The 25,474-nt window shown below is 40.9% G+C and overlaps 4 protein-coding genes across 7 annotated transcripts; 2 read left to right on the top strand and 2 right to left on the bottom strand.

Annotated features, from left to right (window-relative positions):
- Positions 1 to 311: 311 nt before the first annotated feature.
- Positions 312 to 5,061, bottom strand: LOC148079359 (drebrin-like protein B). Of its 2 annotated transcripts, none has more exons than XM_087790887.1 (15): positions 4,843 to 5,061; positions 4,731 to 4,786; positions 4,561 to 4,673; positions 4,383 to 4,457; positions 4,165 to 4,314; positions 3,379 to 3,456; positions 3,019 to 3,320; positions 2,896 to 2,953; positions 2,772 to 2,831; positions 2,055 to 2,163; positions 1,810 to 1,989; positions 860 to 916; positions 718 to 803; positions 574 to 640; positions 312 to 507 (listed from the first exon to the last, which is right to left on the bottom strand). In XM_087790887.1, exons 1-15 carry the CDS (start codon positions 4,923 to 4,925, stop codon positions 371 to 373), a joined length of 1,611 nt encoding a protein of 536 aa, XP_087647013.1. In that variant the 5' UTR covers positions 4,926 to 5,061; the 3' UTR covers positions 312 to 370. The 2 variants fall into 2 exon arrangements, with proteins under 2 accessions (XP_087647013.1, XP_087647012.1); XM_087790886.1 differs by having other exon boundaries at positions 718 to 806; positions 4,843 to 5,058.
- A 1,036-nt stretch (positions 5,062 to 6,097) lies between these two features.
- Positions 6,098 to 9,043, top strand: dusp26 (dual specificity phosphatase 26). Of its 3 annotated transcripts, XM_087790889.1 has the most exons (5): positions 6,098 to 6,165; positions 6,251 to 6,334; positions 6,407 to 6,593; positions 7,312 to 7,523; positions 7,603 to 9,043. In XM_087790889.1, exons 3-5 carry the CDS (start codon positions 6,412 to 6,414, stop codon positions 7,812 to 7,814), a joined length of 606 nt encoding a protein of 201 aa, XP_087647015.1. In that variant the 5' UTR covers positions 6,098 to 6,165; positions 6,251 to 6,334; positions 6,407 to 6,411; the 3' UTR covers positions 7,815 to 9,043. The 3 variants fall into 3 exon arrangements, with proteins under 3 accessions (XP_087647015.1, XP_087647014.1, XP_087647016.1); XM_087790888.1 differs by having other exon boundaries at positions 6,251 to 6,593; XM_087790890.1 differs by lacking the exon at positions 6,098 to 6,165 and having other exon boundaries at positions 6,310 to 6,325.
- Positions 9,044 to 9,189: 146 nt separating this feature from the next.
- Positions 9,190 to 10,885, bottom strand: ppiab (peptidylprolyl isomerase Ab (cyclophilin A)). Its single transcript, XM_087790891.1, has 5 exons — positions 10,728 to 10,885; positions 10,584 to 10,614; positions 10,119 to 10,207; positions 9,863 to 10,035; positions 9,190 to 9,426 (listed from the first exon to the last, which is right to left on the bottom strand). The coding sequence occupies exons 1-5, from the start codon at positions 10,794 to 10,796 to the stop codon at positions 9,294 to 9,296; spliced, it is 495 nt and encodes a 164-aa protein (XP_087647017.1). The 5' UTR covers positions 10,797 to 10,885; the 3' UTR covers positions 9,190 to 9,293.
- Positions 10,886 to 17,147: 6,262 nt separating this feature from the next.
- Positions 17,148 to 25,367, top strand: pargl (poly (ADP-ribose) glycohydrolase, like). The gene is made up of 14 exons (XM_087790885.1): positions 17,148 to 17,203; positions 18,936 to 19,144; positions 19,277 to 19,396; positions 20,362 to 20,451; positions 20,522 to 20,593; positions 20,651 to 20,728; positions 20,788 to 20,930; positions 20,984 to 21,063; positions 21,128 to 21,200; positions 23,000 to 23,223; positions 23,287 to 23,474; positions 24,426 to 24,522; positions 24,583 to 24,711; positions 24,794 to 25,367. Exons 2-14 carry the CDS (start codon positions 18,938 to 18,940, stop codon positions 24,901 to 24,903), a joined length of 1,611 nt encoding a protein of 536 aa, XP_087647011.1. The 5' UTR covers positions 17,148 to 17,203; positions 18,936 to 18,937; the 3' UTR covers positions 24,904 to 25,367.
- Positions 25,368 to 25,474: the final 107 nt, after the last annotated feature.

Here is a 25,474-nt window from a genome sequence, read left to right as displayed (position 1 = left end):
GCTGGTGTGGTGTGTGAGTCCAGTTTTATCTTTCTATCAAGTTGATCGGTGTTTTTTTTGCATTTGTAGGTAGATTTGTTTCTTTATTATTCAATCAAAAAAGTAGCTTCAAACAAAAATATATATTTTCAATTAAAATAAAGTTTCTTTGATGAAAAAAAGCATGAATAACAAAGAAACAAATCTACATTCATATTTGTCTTGATCCTTTGTGAGATAAAATCTCTTTCATGTTTGAAAATGTTAGTAAAAGAGGTTAGTGGATGTTGTTCCGATGTTGTTGTTTTTAAGCAAAACACAGTGAGAACAGTTAAACAACATTTTAATTCTTAATTCCCGGAAAAATGAATCGTCGATTCCATCTTGAACCTCACAGAAGTTCCACATAGTTGGCGGGAAACATCCCGAACCGCCCATCCGGCCCGAAGCCTCGCCACCAGCCCTCGTCCACCATGTCGATCCCTGTGATGATGTCATCGGGGTCAAAGGTGATCTCTGAGTCGTCAACTGCAGGAACACAGACATTTTTTTTTTTATTTATCTCAAGAGTGTGAGTCCATTTGTGAGTCTCACCAGCCTGATAGTCGTACAGAGCTCGAGCTCGGAGGCTGTTGTCAGCAGCGGATGGTTTGTCTTTGCTCTGAAACAATTACGATTAAAAAGTTGTCAAACTTTCGTCGTCAACATTAAGTTCCAGACTGGTCTATAGAGACTCACAGGCGTGTGGTAGAAGTCCTCGTACAGGTCCTCCTGCGGCTCCTCAGCACGTGGAGTGTCCTGTGTGTCATTGGAGGGGTTGGAACCTGCTGCACGAGACAGTCAGACTTCAAGACAACAGTTGTGTGGCGTGCCAACTCACCGCCACCGCTCTCGTCCACGTCGTCGTCAAACTCGTCCGACCACTCGTCCTCCAAGTCTGCAACAGACACGAGCAGGTCGTTACGATTTAACACTGACCTTCACAGCTGACCACGTCCTTGTGTCCTCATTTGTGCGTTTATTGTCAAATTTAAGATTAACAGTCAAACCTCAAATTAACAGTAAACCCTGAGATTAACAGTTGAACCTGAGATTAACAGTTGAACCTGAGATTAACAGTCGAACCTCAGATTAACAGTCAAACCTCAGATTAACAGTCAAACCTCAGATTAACAGTCAAACCCAAAATTAAGAGTCAACCCTGAGATCGACAGTCAAACCTGGAATTAAGAGTCAAACCTGAGATTAACAGTCGAACCTGAGATTAACAGTCAAACCTGAGATTAACAGTCGAACCTCAGATTAAGAGACGAACCTCAGATTAACAGTGAAACCTCACGTTAACAGTCAAATTTGATATTAAGAGTCAAACCTCAGTTTAATAGTCGAACCTGAGATTAACAGTCAAACCTGAAGTTAAGAGTCAAACCTAAGATTAACAGTCAAACCTGAGATTAAAAGGTAAATCTGAGATGAACATGTAACTCTGAGATTAAAACCCAAACCTAAGAATAACTTTAAACCTAAAATTAACTGTCAGATTTGATATTTACAGTAAAACTTGAGACAACCAGTCAAACCGGAGATCAACAGTTAAACCTGAGATTAACAGTCAAACCTGAGATTAACAGTTAAACCGGAGATCAACAGTTAAACCTGAGATTAACAGTCAAACCTGAGATCAACAGTTAAACCTAAGATTAAAGGTCAAGACTGAATTTCTCTGTAAACCAGGCTAGAGATTAAAGTAAACACTACCATAAATATTTCATCCTGAAATGATGTGCAAAACCTGGGATTAACAGTTACCAGTGAGATTAAGAGTCAAACCTGCGGCAGGTGTGTGTTCTTCTGTGTGATGAGGGTGAGACCGGTAGACGGCAGGAGGGGCGGGGGAGGAGTAGATGTCGGGGGACGGCGGATTATCAACGCGTGGAGACACAGGACGAGTGGAGTCCTGAGGGTCTTTGTCGCTCCACTTCTGGGACAGGAACGGACTCTGCAACTTCCCTGAGAACAAACACCTCCACGTTTGTTGTTGTTGTCCGGGTCACATGACCTTCAGGCGTCGTCACCTTTGGTGGGCATCGCTCGTCTGCCCGTGTTCTCCTCCAGACTCTTCTCTCGCTGAAGAAACATCTCCCTGGGGTTGAAGCTGCGCTGAGAGATCAAAGATCTGGCCTCCTGAAGACACAACACCGCGTTAGTGTGTGTGTGAGTATGTGTGTGTGTATGTGTATGTGTGTGTATGTGTAAGGTAAGGTAAAGTAGAACTTTATTGATCCCTCAGGAGGTCTCCTTCGGAATTTTTTTTTTCATTCAATAGCCACAGCAAATACAGCAATTTTTCATAAAAAATGAATCAAAATAAAATAAGAACAAGTGTGTGTGAGTATGTGTGTGTGTATGTGTGTGTGAGTATGTGTGTGTGTGTGTATGTGTGTGTGAGTATGTGTGTGTGTATGTGTGTGTGAGTATGTGTGTGTGTGTTTGTGTGTGAGTATGTGAGTATGTGTGAGTGTGCGTGTGTGTGAGAATGTGTGTGTGTGTGTGTGTGGGTGTGTGTGTGTGTGTGTGTGTGTGAGTATGTGTGTGTGTGTGTGTGTGGGGGGGGGGTGTGTGTGGGGGTGTGTGAGTATGTGTGTGTGTGTGTGGGGGGTGTGTGTGGGGGGGGGTGTGTGGGGGTGTGTGTGTGTGTGTGTGTGTGTGTGTGTGTGTGTGTGAGTATGTGTGTGTGTGTGTGTGGGGGGGGGGGTGTGGGTGTGTGTGTGTGTGTGTGTGTTTTCTCTCACGTCAGCTTTCTGCACGGAAGCAACTCCTGAAATCCCAGACTTCCTGTTTCCTGCATCAAACTGACACATCAACAGTTGTTTACTTCATTTCACTTTTCTTTGTATGATCTGATCTGAGTCTCACATGATGTCGCTCTTCCTCTCCTCCTCGTCCTCCTTCTTCACTCCTCTTCTGTTCATTTCTAATCAAACAGTCCATTGATGACTCTGATGTTACATTTTCTATCAGTACATTTTCAGAACTCACCTTTGCTGCTCCTCCCTCTGTTTCCTCTCCTCCATCTGTCTCCTCTCCTCCCTCTGTTTCCTCTCCTCCAGTTCTCTCCTCTGCTCCATATCTCTCTTCTCCTCCATTTCTCTCCTCTCCTCCATTTCTCTCCTCTCCTCCCTCTGTCTACTCTCTGTCCTCTGCTCCAATTCTTTCTTCACCTCCATCTCTCTCCTCTCTTTTGCTTTCTGGTCCTCCATCTCTCTCCACTCCCTCTCTCGTACACTCCTCTCTTCCTGGGCTCTCTTGTTCTCCTCCCTGCGTCGCTGCTCCTCATCCATCTGAGGAAACAGGAGTGGGTTACTTTATTCGCCGTGGCGACCTCGGGTCAGGCGGTACCTGGTTCTGAGTCCAGAAGTCGTCTTTATTCGTCTTCTGGATTTCCTCCACAGCGTTGATCTTTCTGTACACAGAACCCTGGGATACAGCAGGAGCCCGGAGTTAGCATCGCTGAGCTAACTCTGCTAACCCACTTTTCTGTTCTATGGGTTAAATTAGCGTGCATGCTAACACCGTAAACTAAATAAACAGATAAAATAAACATTGTTAACAAACAGGAGTAATGCAGGTGTTCATCTGTGACAAACTAAAAAGATACAAACATGTTGTTAAAGAGAAAAAGCAGCAGGTGGTGCTAACAAACTAGCCACATCTGTGTGGTTGCTAACCGAAAAAAAGCTAAGCTAATAAAACTAAAGGGACATCTTAGCAACATGCTATTGATAAACAAATGTTTTATAGGAGTAGATTTGTTTATTATTTTATTTAAAAAGTTGACTCAAACAATCAAACATTTCTTAAATTAAAAAAATATATCTTTTTAAATTTATAAAAACACTTTTTCTATTGATAAACTTTTTTCCAAAAACAGATTTCTTTGATTCAAGTGTATTTTTTTTAGTCTGGTTGAGCTGTATTATGGGTAGGACATTGGTGTCATAATCATTTTTTTTTTTACAGTTGCTTCAGTCTTTCTAGCAACTTTTTTATTAATTGAATTTTTTTTTTTCGTTTGTAGCTACTTTTTTTGACTGAATAATAATAATAATAAAATCTATCTCCATAATGTTGTCCAGAAAATGTTGTATTAAAAATAAACAGTAACAGCCACATTACTCAGCTCACCACGGGGCCTCTCGGTGCGTCCCATTTCCCGGGCTCCTGGCTTGGTTTATGGAAGTTAAAGTTTGCTCCGGACGCTTTCGACACTTTAGAGAGGATCGTCTCCGGCTCCACGTCGTCCTCGTCGCGAGCATTGATGGTCACATGGGCGCCCTGGACCATTACAGAGGTGTTTGTGTGGATGATGGTCTGTGTTTCGACCCTGACTTGAGATCACTGACCTTCAGGAAGGTCCTGATGGAGCTCAGGTGATTCGCACAAACTCCTTTCCGGGAGTCTTTTACACCCTCACCTGTCTGGACACACACACACCAGAAACACACATTTATGTTGAGAGACTCCACGAGGGAGTCCAGAACTGGGTCACAGTCAAGCATCAGGTCAGAGGTCTTGACTTACCCAGTTGATGAGGACGAACTTGGGCAGACCAGAATTAGGGTCGTGGACCCGGCAGAAGGCGTACATGATCTTCCCGCTGTTGAGCTCCTCCACCATCTGCTCCAGTCCTCCTCCTGCACACAGACCCGGTTAACATCCTGACCCATAGCTGGACCTCCAGAACCAGTCACCTCCGGTCTCAGCCAGCCGCAGGTCGTTGCTGTTTCCCTCGTAAGTGAAGAGCGCCCTGGAAGTAGCAGACCGTCAGTGACAGGAAGTGACCCGGCTCTCGATCCCACTCACCAGTTGGTGTCTGACTTGGCGTTCACCACCTCCTCGTAGGCGGCCGAGAGCGCGGCGCCGTTCTTGCTCAGATTCACCGACATTTTGATCCGGGAGCAGGTGAGAAGTGACACAGGAGACTCAGAGCGACGCGTCGGACCTGTCGGGGAGGACAGAACCTGCCCAGTCACATTCCCAACTCACCCGCTGGAAATCTACAACACCCAGGAAGTAGATTTAATTTCTCGTCCGTTGCCGGGACACAGTTCCTGAAACCTGTTTATGAAGTGTCCGCTGCTAACCTGAAGAAGAGTGGGAGTATTTCAACACCTGCCCCTTTAGAGTCAGGTGAACTATAGAAGTATGCCATCAGAACAGAACATTTATGAATTTCAAATTTCAAATGTTGAAACATTGATTTTTTAAAAATAGAAATTGATTGTTTTTTAGGTATTGGATCATTATTTTTAATAATTGAATTCAATAATTTCTTCATAGAAAGGTTTGATTTGTTTTATTGTATAATTGAATCCATGTATATATATTGCAACGTTTTTTTATTTTTTTTATTATTTGGGTTATTATCCTTTATTTGAGTTTGATATTCTTATACCAATAATTCAAATATATATATAAATATATTATTTTTAAATCGATTTTTTTTTCAAATTTGTACCCTTCTAAATTATATTGAAAGATGTTGGTATAATAGTACCAACATGATTTTGTATTGCCTGGTGGCACTATAATATCAAAAATGTTACATTAAATTTAATAGACCATGAATTAAAAAATCGAAATTTAGAAAAAAATATTTAGAATAATTGGCATTTCAATCAAGCTCTGTGTAAATAAAAAAAATGTAAATATTGTAAAATAATTAAAAACAACAAAAAACCTTTAAATCCAATTGCACGTGTTAAGAAAATAATTAATTATGAAAAGATTCCATTTTTTAAACATAGATTAAAGTTATTATTTAAAAAAAAACACAATAAAAACCTTACAATATAGAAATTATTCAATCGACTTTTAAAAGTAGATAAATAATTAAATCCTTACAAAAGTAACACCCCCCGCAACTCCTAAAACTTGGAATAAGCGTCAGATTATGGATGGATGGAAATGTTAAATACAGCTGTTGAAACAGTAATAAATAAATACATGCATGACACATCGTGTCCACAAGATGGTGCCAGAGATAGCAGAACACACGTGACGTCACGGCCAGCATCATAAACTAATAAATAATAAAAATAACAGTCCATTCGAGGAACAGAGAGAAGAACCAAGTCGAACCTGGATCCAGCGGGACGAAAGGCTAGATTGTTCACCCGGTACCAGGTAAATAAGACCAGAACCAGACCCGGGACTTGTTGATGGGTCCAGACTGTGAATGTTCCGCATCTGTCGCATCTGTCTCCTCCAGAACATATCGAGTCAACATGGCGCTGCACCGAGTCAAGAACCGCTGAACCCCGCTCGTCTGTCCCCGAGAGACCCGGTACCGACGGTGTGGGTTCAGTTTCTTCAACATCACAGCGGTTCGAGGGTCTCGTTGATCACGTGACTCCATCTGCTCCAGACTCGATGGCGTTCATGTCCCGGTTCTCCCGGTCTCGAAGCAGCTCTCGGTCTCCGAACCGGAAAGATTCGGAGAAGGTGTCGCCGAGCCGAATGTCGGTGTCGGAGCTGGAGCGGCTGCTGTTCACCGGCAAAACTGCCGTCAACCACGCGGACGAGGTCTGGCCCAGACTCTACATCGGAGACCAGTGAGTCCAGAACCAGAACCAGAGGCACCTGTGACAAGTTTTGTTGTTTATTCGTTCATCACGTGCGTGACTAGACCAGACCAGACCAGGGAAAAAGTGCAGCCCGGGGGCCACATGTGGCCCCTTTACCGTATTTATGTGGCCTTCATGAGGTTGAAGTCAGGTAGAAATTAAAAAAATATATATATTTATTAACTTTTCATTTATTTATTTTATTAATTTCGATCTCTAATTATGTTATATTTCATGTAATTTCTATTTATTTTATTACTTCTACTTTTGCCAATTTTCTGAGTATAATATTAAGGTGAATATAAAAAAAATATTGTGACAAAAGTGGTTTATATTAGATTTATTTTTTAATTAAAGTTTATATAATATACGATAAAATAATAGTTTGAGCTTGATTTTCGGACTTTTCACTACTTCTACCTGACGGCCAATAACAACAGTAACTGCTGTTCAACTAGTCACCACTAGACAGTTGGTGGCGCTATTTATTTTATTTATTATAAACAACAACAATCACAGGCAGTCGTTTTGCCTACAATGAATAAAAAAGAGAGTTAACTTCCCAAAATTGCCTGTCACAAAAATATTATTGCTATTATTTATGAAGTTGTGTTGATAAAGATAAAAAAAAAGTCAGTGAGTGTTATGAGCTTAAACGTTGGGTTAAAAAAACAAACAAAAGAAAATATCAAGAATGTCTTTACAGGGAAATGGCGTCCGACCGCCGTGAGCTGGCCCGACTCGGAATCACTCACATCATCAACTGCGCCCAGTGCAAGTGGCGCAGCGGCGCCGAGTACTACGCCGGGATGAACATCACGTATCACGGCATCGAGGCGCACGACTCGCCCACCTTCGACATGAGCGTCAACTTCTACCCTGCGTCCGAGTTCATCCACAAAGCTCTGACCAGTGGAGGTGAGCGAGTCTGCTTGACCCTTAGACTGATTCCACATGAGGCGGACCTGAACGAATGTGGACCTGTTGTTGTGTTCAGGGAAGGTTCTGGTCCACTGCACGGTGGGAGTGAGCCGCTCCGCCACCCTGGTTCTGGCCTACCTGATGATCCGACAGAACCTGACGCTGGTGGAAGCCATCAGGACGGTCAAAGACCACCGGGGAGTGACGCCCAACCGCGGGTTCCTGCGCCAGCTCAACGGACTGGACGGGATCTTGAGAGACAGTCGCAGGTCGTCTGTCCAGAACTGAGATCCGGACCTGCCGAAATGTTCGTGCCCCCATGACCAGAACATCTGAGGTCAGATACAGTGATGTCATGACTCTTCTATACACAACGGCATACAATGATGCTAAGCTAACAGGTCCATAAATGTAAACAAAAAAGCTAAGCTAGCAGGTATCAAGACATAAACAGCGATGCTAAACTAGCAGGTATAAAGACAAAAACAGGGATGCTAAGCTAGCAGCTGCGTCAGTGTATTCAGGAATGTTTGCGAGCTTGTTAGCGATCTGGCCGAACCATGAGTCGGAAAAATAACCAGCACGAGATCCTTTACTAGCTTAATGCACTAACCGTTGTTTAACCACTTTAACCCCAACTGGTCCAGACATGGTACCTGATCCAGTTCAAGGTTTTAACAAACTGATTGTAAGGTAAATGTGGTAGACCAGTCTGGACCAGAACCAGCAGAACCACAGATTTTGTTTCAGGTCTCAGAGATTTAGGATTAGGATTTGAGTTTATTATATTTCCGCTCACACTCAGTGCTCCCACGAGAACAACAATCCGATATGATCGCATACGAGAGATTTCGAAAAATGAGTCTCAAGATGTTGGTAACAAGAATCAACATGTCGTCACGGTAACCTGGTGATGGGTGCTGCGATCTCTCAGACTTCGGAAACATTCCAGCGAAGTAGACATCCGTGACTTGTACTTGTCTTCGCACCAGCAGCCGAGTCTTCAAGTCAACTCGTCGAGTCTCCAACGTTTGTTGGTGCTCAGGTGTGTCTGGACGTCATGTGACCCTGAGCACGCCCTTGTAGAAAACAGGAAGTGGATTCTTGTTCGTTTTCTTCTGGTCACGTCGTCTTACGCTGTTTTTTAAAACACTCAGTCTTCAAGTTTCTACCGGACGAGTCTACCCTGGGACCAAACGTGAGTGTTGCCAGTAATGACAAACACAATGTAGGACAGACACACAACGTTGAGAGGCGGGAACTTTGTTTGTTGTCATCTTCGAATTAGCATCTGTTGAGTCGACTCGCGTTCCTTCAATGTCTTTTTCTGGTTTTCAGGAATATTTTCTCCCTCAGAAAAACTCTCAGATTATACTGGATTTTATTTTTCTACCTGATTCTTCTGTCGAGGCCTTAAAATGAATGGAACCTCAGTCTTTCAACCAATAAAGAACCAAACAATCTGAAAGGTTGTCTTTTCTCAGCTTCTTCAGGCGTTTAGAGGTTTACCTTCATCACTAGTTTTTCTGACGCAAATCAAGTTTAAATTCTTTCAGAAAAAAATGTTGTGTTCTGTTGAAAGCTAAATATGCTAATGCTGCTACGGGTCGGTCAGAAAATAGGAGGTCGTTCTGTTTCGCCAGCACGTCAATCCAGCTCCGTCTCCAGCTTCCACCACTAAAGTGCATTTATTCGTAGAAAATGAACAAACATAAATCAGAAAGGAAGCAGGTTTGGGTCTCGATGGGTCTTTGGGGGTCAGAAGCACTAGAGCTGGCCACAGTCAGCGATGACAATCTTCTCTTTGGTTTTTCCACTGCTGCCTCCCTTCTTGTTTAACACCTTCACCACGTCCTCACCCTCCACCACATTCCCGAAGACCACATGCTTGCCATCCAGCCTGCGGGACACAACGGAGGACAGGACTGTTAGCATCAGACAGATCCGAGAATAATTACAATGATATTTATGTTTTAGTTTTAGATCAATTTAAGAGGCCCTGGACAAACACAGGAATTGTATAGCTATACCTTTGGAACGACATACTGTAGCCATGAAATACTGATTCCTAGCCACGAGCAACCACACGCTTCACTTTCATCTGATTTCATTTGAGTTTGTGCAATGTGTTCATAATCTTTTAAAGAGGAAAACACAATGAAATATCCTTATTTAATTTCTCTCTTACCACTTACTCCCTTTATGTCTTTAACCCTGGACATCTTAGCGAAGCACACATTTGATCTCAAGGACGCAGGTTGGAATCTATTGTAACGTTGTTCTAGAGCTAAAAAGAAATGTTCTAATAACGGACCAGAAGCCGTTGGTACACTCACCAGGTCGTTTTAGCCGTGCAGATGAAGAACTGGGACCCGTTGGTGTTCGGCCCGGCGTTGGCCATGGACAGAGTTCCCAGTCCTTGGTGTTTCAGCGTAAAGTTCTCGTCAGAAAATTTGTTTCCATAGATGGACTTTCCGCCGGTGCCGTCGTGTCTGGTGAAGTCGCCTCCCTTCAGAACCAGAAGACAGGTCTAGTTTCAACACGTCGGCCGATGACTGGGACTGCAACCGCCTTACGAGGGTGCGTGGTTACCTGACACATGAAGTCGGGGATGATGCGGTGGAACGTCGAACCCTTGTAGCCGAAACCTTTCTCACCGGTGCACAGAGCTCGGAAGTTTTCTAGGAAGTGAAGAAAGTCAGCTGACTTGTATGTCAGACGGTTGTTTCCTGCTCGGCCACTAGGTGGCGTCTAAGAAAGACGCTCGAGGGATTACTGCGGGTACGACAGATTCCTATGGCAGGTGTGTTGTTGCGATTATGCAACCGACGAATCAGGGAGTTGCCGATCTCGCATCTAATGTCAACCGACACGTTGAGGCAAGTTAACGCTTGTTCATTCATTCTCCCATTGAAACATTGTTTTACACGGATTTAAGAATTTTTGTGTCACATCTGATGTGAATAAAGAAACATAATCAAAACAGGCAAAGATAGAAGAAGAAAAAAGGTGACGTTGACTTGTTTGACAGGTTCGTCCAGTTTTTTTTTTACTTACCGGCTGTCTTTGGAACTACGTCTGACCGCAGCTGTGGACAAACACACAAAACAACTTGTTTACAGACGCGCACATGCCATCGAGTCAACAAAGTTCGACGTCATCGTCGCACTGACGTGACGCCATGTTCGACATCAACAGTACCTCCATGACGATCCTCCCAACCTTTTCGCCATCGGCGGTCATGTCGAAGAAGACTTGTGGGAGTCCCATGTTGGTTGTACGGAGCTGGAGGATGATGGTGATCCGGTGATGAAGGCGAGGATGAAGCGAGTCACCGCTGCAGGATCCGCTTTATTGAAACGGTGCGCGTGACGTCACAGCCCCCGCCTCCGTGGTTGTGATTGACGTGAGAGTTCGCTAATGTCAGGAGAGAAGCCCGACACGAGTCAACTCCCGCCCGCGTGTGCGCGGAATAAACGCGGGGCGGGACCGCGGAGTTGTCGGTGGACTTATACGGATTGATGGAGGGATGACGGAATGAGAAATGAGAGATGTGAGGAGGATGAAGGAGTGATGAAGAGGGGATCAATGTGTGACGAAGAGGTGATAGGGATTTAATAAAGTGATCGAATATGCCACCAAGGTTTTACAAAGGAGTGATGAAGAAGAAGAATATGATGGTTAAGGTGATGAAGAGGAGGATGCTGATAATGAAGAAGAAGACGACGTTGAAGAGGATGATGATGATGATGTTGATGATGATGATGATGATGATGACGATGATGATGATGATGATGATGATGGTCAGAGTCAGAAACCTATTGTGTTTTCAACACAACATAGGGATTTTAATGGTGGCATTACAGGATAAAAGAATGGAATAAGTAAGTAAGTAAGTAATTTTTAATTGTTTAGCGCTTTTCCAGACCAGGGTCACACAGCGCTTAAACAATCAAAACAATATTCAATAAAGTATATACTTTAAAAGTCAAGATAAAACTGATAACACAACAGGAGTTCCAGAAAATCAAGGAAAAGCCTAAACAAATAAAAATGTCTTAAGATGTTTCTTGAAGGAGTCAGTAGATCCATCAAGCGCAAAGACAGAGGAAGATCGTTCCAAAGCTTAGGAGCAACAGCCTGGAAGGATTTCTCTCCTCTGGTCCTGAGCCGTGTGCGTGGAACCATCAGTAGATTCTGATCCACAGACCTCAGAGCCCGAGCTGGGGTGTAAGGCTGGATCAGATCAGTGATGTAAGGAGGAGCCTGACCATGAATAGATCTGAAAGTAAGAACCAAAAATTTAATGTTGATCTTGAAAGTAACTGGAAGCCAGTGAAGAGTTTTAAGGATCGGAGAAATGTGAGTTCTTCTACAAGAGCCGGTCAGAGTTTTGAATCAACTGAAGGCGAGACAGATCCTTCTTGTTAAGACATGAAAATAAACTGTTACAATAGTCCAGACGAGAAGAAACAAACACATGGATTATAAGATCGTGATCATGTTCCGACAACATTAACCTAAGTTTAGGGATTTTTCTCAGTTGAAGGAAACAGTTTCTGGTCAGTTTTCTACAGTGTTGTACTAGAGACATGTCTTTATCAAATACAACACCCAGGTTTCTCAGGCTCAGTTTTTCTTCAGTCAAGAAGTCATGATGATGATGCAGGTGGTGATGATGATGATGATGATGAAAATTATGGTGATAATAAAGGGGATAATGACGATGGTGATGAGGATGATAATGAAGGATGATAATGATAAAGAATAAGATGATGATGGAGATAGGGGTGATGATGAAAAAGACGATGACAATGTAGACGAAGATAAATATTAAAAGGGATTATGGCGATAAAGAAGATTATGGTGATGATAATGAAGAAAATGCGATAATGGTGGCTAAGAGGATAAGGAGATGACGATGACGATGATGATGATGATGACGATGATGAGGATGATGATGATGATGATGATGATGATGACGATGACGATGACGATGATGATGATGATGATGATGATGAGGATGAGGATGAAGATGAAGATGAAGATGAAGATGTCGATGTCGATGTCGATGTCGATGATGGTGATGATGATGACGATGACGATGACGATGACGATGAAGATGAAGATGTCGAGGATGATGATGATGATGAGGATGAGGATGAAGATGACGATGTCGATGTCGATGAGGATGAGGATGATGAAGATGAAGATGAAGGTGATGACGATGATGGTGACAATGATGATGAAAATGATGATGATGATGACGATGACGATGACGATGAAGATGATGACGATGACGATGACGATGACGATGACGATGACGATGACGATGACGATGAAAATGAAGATGATGATGATGATGACTGTGACAATGATGATGAAGTTGATGATGATGATGAAGTTGAAGTTGATGATGATGATAAGGATGAAAATTAGGATGATGAAGAGTATAACCTGAGATAGGTTGAAGAGGACCAACGACAGAAGTGTGTGACAGAAGAGAACTACTGCAGAGCACCTGCTGCTGACAAGTGTGTTAAAGTGTGTGTGTGTCTGTTAGTGTTTGAGTGATGAACTCGAACTGAGACTCTTGAGTCATCCTCAACACAATGTTGTGTGTTATGTAATTGAGCATCAGAGTTGTGTTATGAAAGATGAGTCTGAAATAATATGTAAAGTTATCAGCTCAGCACATTCACTAAAGTCTGAAGGATGCAGGTCACGGGCAGGAAGTGACATCACACACTGTGGCTTAATCAAGTCAAGGAAGGATCCATTATTCAGTGTGTGAGTCATCAACACAACACATGCTCAGAAGAAGCAAAGGTGATCAAGACTACATGAAAACCTGTTCTGACTGGATAGGCGTGGTTCCCTTTAGAACAAGATTCACAAACACACACACAAACTGAAACACACAGTTACATAAGTGTTGCCTTCAGCCAGACGTCTTTCTTTATTTTAGTTCTTTAGACTCGTTCCTTCTGCTCCAAAGACCCACAAAGACATGATGCAACACACACACACTTGTACACAAATTCAAGCGCACCTTCTTAAAAACCGTCACATACACAAACATGACAAAACATATTACACTGAAGTTCAGAAATATTATTTAATGTGACTACAATATTTGACTAATTCTGCTAATGTTGTGAGAATTTAACATTTAAACTACAATGAATCGCTAGTGTTGAGTTAAGTGAGTTAGTAAGTTGAGTTAGTAAGATCACGATCCTTTTGATAAATATATCTTCTGCTCTTATACGTTTTGTATTTTTGATAAAGTTGACTAAAGTGGTATATATAATGTATTCTGTGCCAAGAGCTAATCATTTCAAAATATCAATTTTCATCTTGCCTTTGTTTATCTAACTTTTCGTGCGGGTGTAACAAAGTGAAGGACTGTGCATTAAACTCACTAAAATTGGGTAACAGTGCCACCTACTGTTATTGTTGTTTTTCATTAAACCTGCCCTTTGACCTGTACCGCTGTTGTATGATATCCTTATTGCAGGGGTGCTCACACTTTTTCGGTTCGCGAGCTACTTTTATAATTGTCAAGTTCAAAAGATCTACCTTCATCAAATTTGCTCAACGTAAGTAAGAACATACTTTACTCAGATGACTTGCACTAAATGAAGTGAATGGACTGATAATCAGTCATGATGGAAGGATGTGTGGATTTAATCATCTTCATAGAAATGCTGACTTACATAAATAACTCGATTCAAATAGTTCAGTCCGTTAGGAGGATATTTCCTCATAAGAAGATACTTTTCCTCTGAGAGTAACTTCCAAAAATGTCCATGAGACCTGTGCTGTGTCTCAAATCGCATACTAGCGTACTAAAAGTTAGTATTTTTAGTACGTTAGTGTGTCTCAATTCTTAGTATGCGAAATTTAGTGCGCCATGCATACTAAATTGGCGTACTAACACGCCCACAAAACTAGCATGGTTCGATGGACACTAACCATACTAAACAGCCGCCATTTTAGTGACGTTTTAAACGGAAGTTACGTCATATATAAATGCATATATATGCATATACTTAAATGTGTATTTTCTGCAGCAGTAGGAGGATAAACACGTCTTCGCTGCTGATACCAGCTTAAATATCTCGCGATTATTTAGATTCTCATATTTTTTCTTTATTTCTTTTTCCAAAGTTGCAATACGTGCTGCCAGCAGGTGTCGGCGATCAGCGTTCAAACAGCTGGTTGAAACATCCTTAAATAGAAGTAGAAGAAGAAGCTGTGATGTGATTTCCGGTTAGTGTGTAGCTTCAGGGTTTGATTTGAGACATACTATCTGCGGAGAATTTGCGTACTAGTTAGTATGCATACTAAACTGATGCATACTAACTTCTAGCATACTAAGATTAGTATGCGATTTGAGACACAGCACTGGTCTTAGGCTCAGTGTCAGCCTGTGTTGAATCTCATCCTCCACTGCAGACCAGTTCAGACTCATATGCACTAAGAATTGCATTGATTTCCAACTAAAAATGGTCGTTCATTTGAACCCATATGGTGCACAAAAAATATTCATGTGTAAAGATCTGTGTTTGACACGAATTCAAGCCATTTTCCTTTGTTCATCAAAATCAACAAAGAATTCAGACGGGTTCATCCCTTTCCATGCCTCCATTTCAATATGCCGATCATATTTAAATGAAGGACAAGATTTAAATTTCTCCATTTTTGTGATCATGAAAAAACAAAAACAAATGAAAACATGAATTCAAACAGTTTATATTTGTTAATTTTAAACATGTCTGATATGAATCACACAAGTGGATTATTTAAATTTTAAAACATCTTCAGATGAAGTTTAACGAGAATAAAACTGTTAACCAGTAACTTCACATCATCATCGCTTTGTCATTAGAATTTGTGGCTCACATGTAACTGTTTAACGTGTTTCAGCGTATTCTTATTACATTCGTGAGATAAAGGTCATTTACAAATAGTCATCATGTGATGGTGTATTAATACAAGTGTGTTTTAAGGACGCGATCACAAAAGGAAAACCAGCATTTGTTGCTTTCATTGGAACCTGCAGCTTAACTTTGATGGAACTGACGTCATGTTTCTGTGACTCTCGCAGAGAAGACCTGAAGCGATCAAACGCGCATTATTTTGTTAGATATATTATTGAAAAAAAACAAGCTTATAATTCTATATCGTTTTTTCTGAATTGCGTAAAATGACTGTCGGGAAGTCCGCACGTTTTGCTCTTTTTATTCTCGATTCATATGTGCTGTGTCTCAAATCGCATACTACTCTTAGTATGCTAGAAGTTAGTATGCATCAGTTTAGTGTACGTACTAACTAGTACGCAATTTCTCCACAGATAGTATGTCTCAAATCAAACACTGCTGCTACACACTAACAGGAAATCACATGACAGCTTCTTCTTCTACTTCTATTTAACGATGTTTCAACCAGCTGTTTGAACGCTATCGCCACCTGCTGGCAGCACGTATTGCAACTTTGGAAAAATAAATAAAGAAATTGCGAGATATTTAAGCTGGTATCAGCAGCGAAGACGTGTTTATTCTTCTACTGCTGCGGAAAATGCACCTGTAAGTATATGCATATATATGCGTTTATATATGACGTAACTTCCGTTTAAAACGTCACTAAGATGGCGGCTGTTTAGTGTGTCTAGTGTCCATCGAATAGAATAGAATAGAAAATCTTTATTCATCCCCAGAGGGGAAACGCACTTTTACAACAGCACAGTTGAAAAAAAATAATAATAATAAAGTGCAAGGAATAAATAAATAATAAAAGAGATAATACAAAATAAAATAAAAACGATCTTAAAAATATACAAATTATTTACAAAATTAGAAATTTAACACTATTAACAAAATAAAATAGAATAAAATAAAATAAAATCAAATAAAAATAAAAAATAAAATAAAACACACGAGAAGAAAAACACACTATGGATTTGCATCAGGATATTTAAAGTAGAGAGTTAAATATCCTGACACCAGTTGGGATGAAGGACCTTCTATAACGCTCCTACACTGGGGGTGCCTGAGGCCAGCTCCTTCAGTGGCAGGTGCAGTGGGTGGAGAGTGTTGTTCCTGAAACATGCTCAGTTTTGTGGGCGTGCGCCATGCACACTAAATTGGCGTACTAAGAATTGAGACGCACTAACGCACTAAAAATACTAACTTTTAGTACGCTAGTATGCGATTTGAGACACAGCAATGAACTTTGCCGAGCGTTCAGTGGAAGAGGCGGGAGCTCTGATTGGCTGCTGTGCATGTCAATCAAATTGTCAACCAATCGGCGCAATAAGTATTTGATTGACATGCACAGCAGCCAATCAGAGCTCTCTTTACTATTTTCTTATCTCATATCACATCGGTCGATCGCGATATTGACCACCCTTCCTTATTGCCTCGAGGACTGCACTGTGGTAGGAGGATGAGCTCGATCTGTGAGCATTATTGTATAAAACTATGTTAGAAACACCTTTTTCATTCAATTGTCCTACTTTATATCCTCTTTTTTTTAGTAGCCATTTTATTGTATATGTTTGTATTAATTTTTTTAAGCGTGTAACTTATATATTTGTTGTGTGGTGTTTCTAGAGCGAAAGCAACGAGTGTGTGAGCGATTCATCCTCAAACAGTATTTTGATTCACATGCAGGTATGTGTGTTATTCTTTTGTGAATTGTTATCATTTTTATTAATATGTTCAAAAATAGCTCAGATGGTAGAGTGGTTGCCTGCAGTCCAAAAGGTTGCAGGTTCAATCCCAGCTCCAGACAAGCTTGTGTCGTTGTGTCCCTGAGCAAGACACTTCACCCTGATTGCTCCTGATGGTGAACTTGGCGCAAGTGTGCAGCCTACTCACATCAGTATGTGTGAATGGTTGAATTTTGAAAAAACAAACAAAAAAAAAAAACACGCGACCACCGAGGCGACAACACTTCGACATTAAGTCAAAAAGCGAGAATAACTTTGTAATTACAAAACTCTGATGGTCACCAAATGTATGTCACTTATGGACGACCTTCATATCATTTTACTAAACTGATTCGTTTTTTTAAATGTTTCTCTAAAATCGTTAATAGAAATATTTTAATGCAGTTTTTCATAAACATTTTGTAAGGTCCAAGTAAAAAAAAACAACAGATTGTCAACAGGTTGGACAGGTTGATCAGGAGGGCGGGCTCTGTGGTTGGCATAAAGCTGGACTCACTGGTGACAATTGCTCCTCCCATGATGCAACACTAATAGACTCAGGGACCCATTAATTCCTCGTTCTATTAGATTTTTTAATTCTGAGTTTGGGGGCAGGAATGGAGTGATTAGATTATTATATTCTATGTTATTCTTTGTATCCTTTTCTTTGTGTTATTTTTCTTTGATTATTGTTCTTTAGATTAAGATTTTGTCATCTTGCACTTTCTTTTTATTGCAGTTTGTTCTTGTTCTCGTTTTTTTTATGTATCTATCGTCTGTGTTGCTGTGTGCTGGAAAAAAAATTCCTGACCCCTAGATGGATCAATAAAGTTTATCTATCCATCTACTAAAAAATGTTTATGAAAGATTGACTGAAAATATTGATTTTTAAGAATTTAAATAAAAATCTGAAAAAGTAACGAGTGTAGTTACATGATATGAAGATATTTAAAAGTTGACATACATTTGGTGACCATCAGAGTTGTAATAACGAAGTAATTTACACAATGTTTATTTTATTGACATTTAAAGTAAACATGTCTGTATTGAAATGACTACAACATTCATAACATGATAAAATCATCAATCAAGTAAAGTAAAATGTTTCTTAATTCATTCAGATGAAAGATAAAACCTTCATCCTTAATAATATATACAGGTAGTTATTCGTTTACAGAGGTTTGTAGATTTTTATTTTAATGCTGTTTAAAGTTGACATGCCTTTGTATTGAAATGACTACATTTATAACTTGATAAAATCAAAAAACTACAGTAAAAGTGTCTCTAAATTCATTCAAATGATAGATACATTTATATGATAGATAACGTCTTCATTGTTAATAATATATAGTTCGTTTTTCTTTCATTGCCATTAAAAGGGCTAAAATGAGTTTACATCATACTGTATGTAATTGAACGTAAAACTCCCACCAAAAACACAAGTTAAATGTCTCAGTAATTTCATACAGTAAAACTTTCATCTATGATGTAAATGCGTTTATTTTGACAGATCAATAATAATAAATAATTGATTGAATAAAAATGTTATTTAGATTTTTAACAAATCATTTCACTATATTCTACATTTAGTGAGTATTGATGTAACGCGAGAAAAAAATCGTTTGACTGACTTTGATTATTGGCTTGGCTGTGATCGTGGAAGCGTCGGATAATCTACTCCAGTGTCCTCGCAGGAATGTCTGGACTTGGAGACCACGAAGGGTCCAAGAAGTCTAAGAAAAAGCAATCCATCAAACCAGGGAAGAACGCAGCCAGTGGACCTGGACCGGGAGATGGTCCTCATGGTGTGGCCCCATCGTCGTGTTGTGGTCTGCAGGACCTGAAGCGGCTCCAGACGAAGAGACGTTTGTACAGCAGCAGGAGTCACACCGTCCTCATCGATGTAGCGTCACCTACTTTTACCTTTTGTGTGTGTGCTGAGTCTGTGTCTTTAAATCTGTGTGTCTTCATAGAAGAGATGAGTGAGTTGTGTGTTTTTTCATTTGAGTCTGTGTCAAGACGTTTGTATGTGCAGGTCCAACGTTTTAACTCAGGAGCTGGAATTTATCCTCATCAAGCTCCAAAGCGTCTGGACGTAGACTATGTCGAGATGCCAAACTCACCGGATGGTTTCGTGGACACGGCAGGTGAAAAGGTGATGATTCCATTATGTATGATGATATCACGACTATCAATGATGGTATCATTTACTATCTTTAATGATATAACTGATTATATATAATGATATCACTGACTATTATAATTGTTTCAAAAATCTAAGATGATTTGTCCGACAATCTATCTATAATGATATCACTGACTATCTATAATGATATCACTGACTATCTATAATGATATCACTGTTAGGTGTCACGATGCTGAACCCAAGAGCAGACAGAGGCGATGTTCAAGGGCATACAAACAGGGTTCATTGAATAGGACGGGAGCAGGTAGTGGATGAGGAAGCCGGAGGGAGAGCGAGGTGGGCGAGCTGGAGTGAGTGATCCGGGTAACACGGTTGTGCGTAGTACGATCTGGCGCCGACCGCGGGGAATCCAAGGGTTTATGAAGGGGGTTGATTGGGGATCAAGACCAGGTGAGCATGATTGAAGATGAGGACCAGGTGTGAGGTGAGACGACAGGGGGAGTGGCAGACCAGGAGGAGGAAAACACAGCAGACTGCTGTGACCACAACAATCACTTACTTTCTATAATGATATCACTGACTATCTAAGATGATGTCACTGATTATGATGATATTTCTGACTATCAATGATGTCACTGACTGTCTATGATGATATGTCTGACTATCTATGATGATATCTCTGACTATCTATGATGTCATCTCTGAAAATCTATGATGTCACTGACTATCTATAATAATAATAATAATAATAATCTCTATTTATATAGCGCCTTTCTAGACCAGGGTCACAAAGTGCTTTGACATATGATATATCTGACTATCTATGACTATATAACCAACTATGATAATGTTATTGACTATGATTTTATAACCAACTGTCTATGATGTTATCACTGACTTGCAGTGATGATGTCACTGATGCTGACCTGACCGACTCTAACTGATGATGTCGTCACACGTGTGTTGTTGCTTAGATGAGGAAGCGTGAGCAGCTGTGGGACGTGATCTTTCAGCATGTTCATAATCTCACCTACATGAGAGAAGCAACAGTCAACGACATTCAGGTTCGTCCAGTTTCCCGCAGAGTTTGACAACTGTGTGGAGAAGTTCTTAGTCTGTCTTGCTCTCCATCAGGAGGCAATCCTTACCTACAACCAAAGACAGCGGCACCTGTGGACCTTCAAGTCTCTGAGCAGCTTTGTCCAGGTCTGAACACACTTATGAGAGATCAGCTGAACGTTGATCGTCTTCGTGTGTCCACAGAAGAAGCAGCGCAGTTCCAAGCAGCTGTTCCCCAAGATCGCGGCGCTGGCCATGACTCTGCCCGACAAGCTGAAGGCGGTGAGGTCAGGTCAGCCTGTCGGACGATGGTGTGATGAAGCTGTCTGCTCGGTCTCCAGGGTGTTCCACTGCTCCGCCGGGGAAGCTCTGACTCCATCACACTGTCCCAGATGCAGGTCGCCACGCTGTTGGCCAACGCCTTCTTCTGCACCTTCCCCGACCGGACCTCGAACCAAGACCTCCCGTCCATCAACTTCAACTGGTACAACTATTAGCATGAGCGCCTTCCAGGCTCTGATTCTGGTTCTGTTCCAGCCTGTTTGGAGATGGGCCTGAAGGGAAGATGGAGAAGCTGCAGGCCATCATGCACTACTTCAGTGTGGTCACGAACCCAGGTCAGTCTGATGGTACCAGATCTAAGGTGTGGACAGCTTCACCTAAAAAAACCTGCTTCTGCAGAGACGCGACCTGCTGGACTGCTGACGTTTGAGAGGAGATGCCTGGTTAACCATCAGCGTCCCAAATGGCGCAGGTATGACAGTTAGAGACAGATGATGTCCCCTACTATCTACTGACAATCTATGATGATATGACTGGCCATCTATGATGATGTCATGACTATTTATGATGATGCATTTCAAGAAAAAACACCAAATATTCCAGTGTTCTTTTTAACCTACTATCTACCGACAATCTATGATGATATGACTGGCCATCTATGATGATGTCATGACTATTTATGATGATGCATTTCAAGAAAAAACACCAAATATTCCAGTGTTCTTTTTAACCTACTATCTACCGACAATCTATGATGATATGACTGGCCATCTATGATGATGTCATGACTATTTATGATGATACATTTCATGAAAAAACACCAAATATTCCAGTGTTCTTTTTAACCTACTATCTACCGACACTCTATGATGATATGACTGGCCATCTATGATGATGTCATGACTATTTATGATGATACATTTCATGAAAAAACACCAAATATTCCAACGTTCTTTTTAACACTGGCAATAAAAGTTTTTTTTAAAATCTGATATAACTATCTTTGATGACTATCTATCATGATATCACCAGCTATTTACGATTATGTCACAGTCGATCCATGATGATATTACCGACTAAATATGATGATGTCACAGTCGATCCATGATGATATTACCGACTAAATATGATGATGTCACAGTCGATCCATGATGATATTACCGACTATCTACGATGACGTCACAGGCGATCCATGATGATATCACCAACTATCTACGATAATGTCACAGTTGATCCATGATGATATCACCGACTATCTACGATAATGTCACAGTCAATCCATGATGATATCACCGACTATCTACGATAATGTCACAGTCGATCCATGATGATATTACCGACTATCTACGATAATGTCACAGTCAATCCATGATGATATCACCGACTATCTACGATAATGTCACAGTCGATCCATGATGATATTACCGACTATCTACGATGACGTCACAGGCGATCCATGATGATATTAGCGACTATCTACGATGACGTCACAGGCGATCCATGATGATATTACCGACTATCTACGATGACGTCACAGTCGATCCATGATGATATAAGCGACTATCTACGATGACGTCACAGGCGATCCATGATGATATTAGCGACTATCTACGATGACGTCACAGGCGATCCATGATGATATTAGTGACTATCTACGATGACGTCACAGGCGATCCATGATGATATTATTGACTATCTACGATGACGTCACAGGCGATCCATGATGATATTAGCGACTATCTACGATGACGTCACAGGCGATCCATGATGATATTATTGACTATCTACGATGACGTCACAGGCGATCCATGATGATATTAGCGACTATCTACGATGACGTCACAGGCGATCCATGATGATATTATTGACTATCTACGATGACGTCACAGTCGATCCATGATGATATCACCGACTATCTACGATGACGTCACAGGCGATCCATGATGATATTAGCGACTATCTACGATGACGTCACAGGCGATCCATGATGATATTATTGACTATCTACGATGACGTCACAGTCGATCCATGATGATATTAGCGACTATCTACGATGACGTCACAGGCGATCCATGATGATATTATTGACTATCTACGATGACGTCACAGGCGATCCATGATGATATTAGCGACTATCTACGATGACGTCACAGGCGATCCATGATGATATTATTGACTATCTACGATGACGTCACAGGCGATCCATGATGATATTAGCGACTAAATATGATGATGTCACTGACTATCATAGATGATGACACTGTGTTTCAGCTGCACACACAGGATGCCCAGACTGCACGTGAGCTCAGCTGGGACCATCGAGACAGAAGGAGCTGGACTCCTCCAGGTGGACTTTGCCTCCTGTTGGGTCGGAGGAGGAGTTCTGGATTCTGGTCTGCTGCAGGAGGAGATCCTGTTCCTGCTGAGTCCAGAACTGATCGTGTCCAGACTCTTCACGGAACAACTCGATGACAACGAGTGTCTGATCATAACTGGTACCTGAAGCTCATGAGCGTGCGGAGGGTGAGACCGGTCATGTGACCACTGCTGTTTCTCAGGAGGTGAGCAGTACAGCTCGCACGAGGGTTGCGGCGACAGCTTCAAGTGGGCGGGGCCTCACCAGGACCAGGTGCTCAGGGACGACTGGTGTCGGCGGCAGAGGAAGATCGTGGCCATCGACGCTCAGAACTACAAACATGTCAGAGACCAGTTCACCAGAGCCAACATCACACGAGAGCTCAACAAGGTAACAGTTCTATCGAAGTAAATCAGTGCCATCAGAACATTGAATAGTTTCATTTAAAATTAAGCTTTTTAAGCTTCTTTTTTTTTGTAATTGCATTACATCATTTATATAATGAAAGGTTGAATTTTTTTTTTTTATATATAATTTATTTGAATCGTTTGTTTATTGAAGGCTTGAATTTGTTTTGTTTTTCTCAATAATTGAATAGAAAATGATCATATTCTTTTTACTTAGCTTTATTTTCTAATTCTGAAATAGTTTCTAAATAAATAAAAAAAACAATTTGGGGGTTCGAAACCTGCTCTTGAACTTTTGTCAAGTGATGTCATGTTTTAGAATTAGCTCATATCTGATACTTAATGTGTACTATAAACCATTGCACAGAAATGAGCGATCTGGGACACAGCCCAGCATTTATGTTGAATTTGCAAGGCTTCAAATTGTTTTATATTGAATTTAAGACTTTGAATTTTTCATATTGAATTTAAGGCTTTGAATTTAATACTTTGAATTTGTATATTGAATTTTAAACTTGGAATTTGTATATTGAATTTAATACTTAGAATTTTTCATATTGAATTTAAGACTTTGAATTGAATACTTTGAATTTGTATATTGAATTTTAAACTTGGAATTTGTATATTGAATTTAATACTTAGAATTTTTCATATTGAATTTAAGACTTTGAATTTAATACTTTTATTTTTCATATTGAATTTAATACTTTGAAGTTTAAATTGAATTTAAGACTTTGAATTTTTCATATTGAATTTAATACTTTGAAGTTTAAATTGAATTTAAGACTTTGAATTTTTCATATTGAATTTAAAAATATTGAATCTATCTGTCTGTCTGTCTGTCTGTCTGTCTGTCTGTCTGTCTGTCTGTCTGTCTGTACTTCCGTAATATATTCCCATCCTCCTCATCTTCTTCGACACTTTGCTCTGGCAGGCTTTCTGTGCCTTCAGGTGTTTCGGGCATGACGAGCCAGACATCGCCACCGGCAAGTGGGGATGCGGGTCTAGCAACGGGGACTCTCAGCTCAAAGGTGTGTGGTCAGAGGTGCACCTAATGATGTCGCCCCAGGCTAAATCTACCTGTTGTCCAGCTCTGATCCAGATGATGGCGGCAGCGGTCGCCAATCGCAGTCTTGCGTTCTTCACCTACGGAGACAAACCGCTGCAGCAGCAGCTGCAGGAAGTGCACCACCTGCTGGTGTCACAGAGAGTCACAGTCGGTGAGTCACGTGGTCAGACTTTGGAGGTCAACGTTCAGTGGACACATGTCAGTGCAACTCACTCTCTGATCCGTTGCTCCAGGAGACCTGATGGAGATGCTGGAGAATTACTGTGTGACCTCGCCAAAGTCTTCTCCGCCACTCTTTGACTTCATCAAGACCACCAGCAGAGCTCGGCAAAGTCCACCGTGACACAGCGTCACGTGAACATCGTCCACAATTGTCTCGTTGTTTGTCTCATTTGACTTCATTGCATAATTGTCCAACGAGAAATGGATACTGATACGTGTGCAATCAAAGGACAGAATTTTTGATAATCCTTTCGCTCTTTAAAATATTTCATGTCTGTTAAAGTGATCCTTCATTTAAAAGTTAATTTTCTTTTATTTGGACATATTGGGTTTTGTCTCACTTCAATCTCTACTACTGGCCCACAATCCTGCGTTTGATCTGATCGTTCCAGTACTGTTGACGTCTTGCTTGGCTAATAACTCCAAGTAAATCTACATTGAACCCTGTATTCAAACACTACCTTAGAATTCGGTCCTTATTTACAAAGTTCTTTAAACTATTTTTCTCTATTCAGCCTCTCTTACCTCCCAAACAATTTCCTTTCCTTCAAAATCTGTTTCACTCGTATTGTTATTGGCTTCTATCTGATCTTAATCACCCACATTTTATCCATATTTTATATGAAGATTGTACTACTTTGATTTTTACTTCTATTTAAATGATTAAAAAATAACAATAAAAAATGGAATAA

This window comes from Callionymus lyra, chromosome 5 (assembly GCF_982586985.1).
Source record: "Callionymus lyra chromosome 5, fCalLyr1.hap1.1, whole genome shotgun sequence".
Classification (NCBI taxonomy): Eukaryota; Metazoa; Chordata; class Actinopteri; order Syngnathiformes; family Callionymidae; genus Callionymus; species Callionymus lyra.
Note: the sequence above shows the minus strand (reverse complement) of the source record. Positions and strands in the feature narration are given on the sequence as shown.

What these genes read in the sequence shown, in the direction of transcription:
- dusp26 (XM_087790889.1), top strand. Translation starts at nt 6,412, where the DNA reads ATGGCGTTCATGTCCCGGTTCTCCCGGTCTCGAAGCAGCTCTCGGTCT. An exon ending in AGACTCTACATCGGAGACCA is followed by an intron (nt 6,594 to 7,311) that starts GTGAGTCCAGAA and finishes ATGTCTTTACAG; the next exon opens with GGAAATGGCGTCCGACCGCC. An exon ending in CAAAGCTCTGACCAGTGGAG is followed by an intron (nt 7,524 to 7,602) that starts GTGAGCGAGTCT and finishes TGTTGTGTTCAG; the next exon opens with GGAAGGTTCTGGTCCACTGC.
- pargl (XM_087790885.1), top strand. Translation starts at nt 18,938, where the DNA reads ATGTCTGGACTTGGAGACCACGAAGGGTCCAAGAAGTCTAAGAAAAAG. An exon ending in CTCTGAGCAGCTTTGTCCAG is followed by an intron (nt 20,594 to 20,650) that starts GTCTGAACACAC and finishes GTGTGTCCACAG; the next exon opens with AAGAAGCAGCGCAGTTCCAA. An exon ending in TCACACGAGAGCTCAACAAG is followed by an intron (nt 23,475 to 24,425) that starts GTAACAGTTCTA and finishes TTGCTCTGGCAG; the next exon opens with GCTTTCTGTGCCTTCAGGTG.
- LOC148079359 (XM_087790886.1), bottom strand. Translation starts at nt 4,925, where the DNA reads ATGTCGGTGAATCTGAGCAAGAACGGCGCCGCGCTCTCGGCCGCCTAC. An exon ending in AGTTCGTCCTCATCAACTGG is followed by an intron (nt 4,458 to 4,560) that starts GTAAGTCAAGAC and finishes GTGTGTGTCCAG; the next exon opens with ACAGGTGAGGGTGTAAAAGA. An exon ending in CAGAGGGAGGAGCAGCAAAG is followed by an intron (nt 2,954 to 3,018) that starts GTGAGTTCTGAA and finishes CTGTTTGATTAG; the next exon opens with AAATGAACAGAAGAGGAGTG.
- ppiab (XM_087790891.1), bottom strand. Translation starts at nt 10,796, where the DNA reads ATGGGACTCCCACAAGTCTTCTTCGACATGACCGCCGATGGCGAAAAG. An exon ending in TTGGGAGGATCGTCATGGAG is followed by an intron (nt 10,615 to 10,727) that starts GTACTGTTGATG and finishes GTTTGTCCACAG; the next exon opens with CTGCGGTCAGACGTAGTTCC. An exon ending in TCCCCGACTTCATGTGTCAG is followed by an intron (nt 10,036 to 10,118) that starts GTAACCACGCAC and finishes CTGGTTCTGAAG; the next exon opens with GGAGGCGACTTCACCAGACA.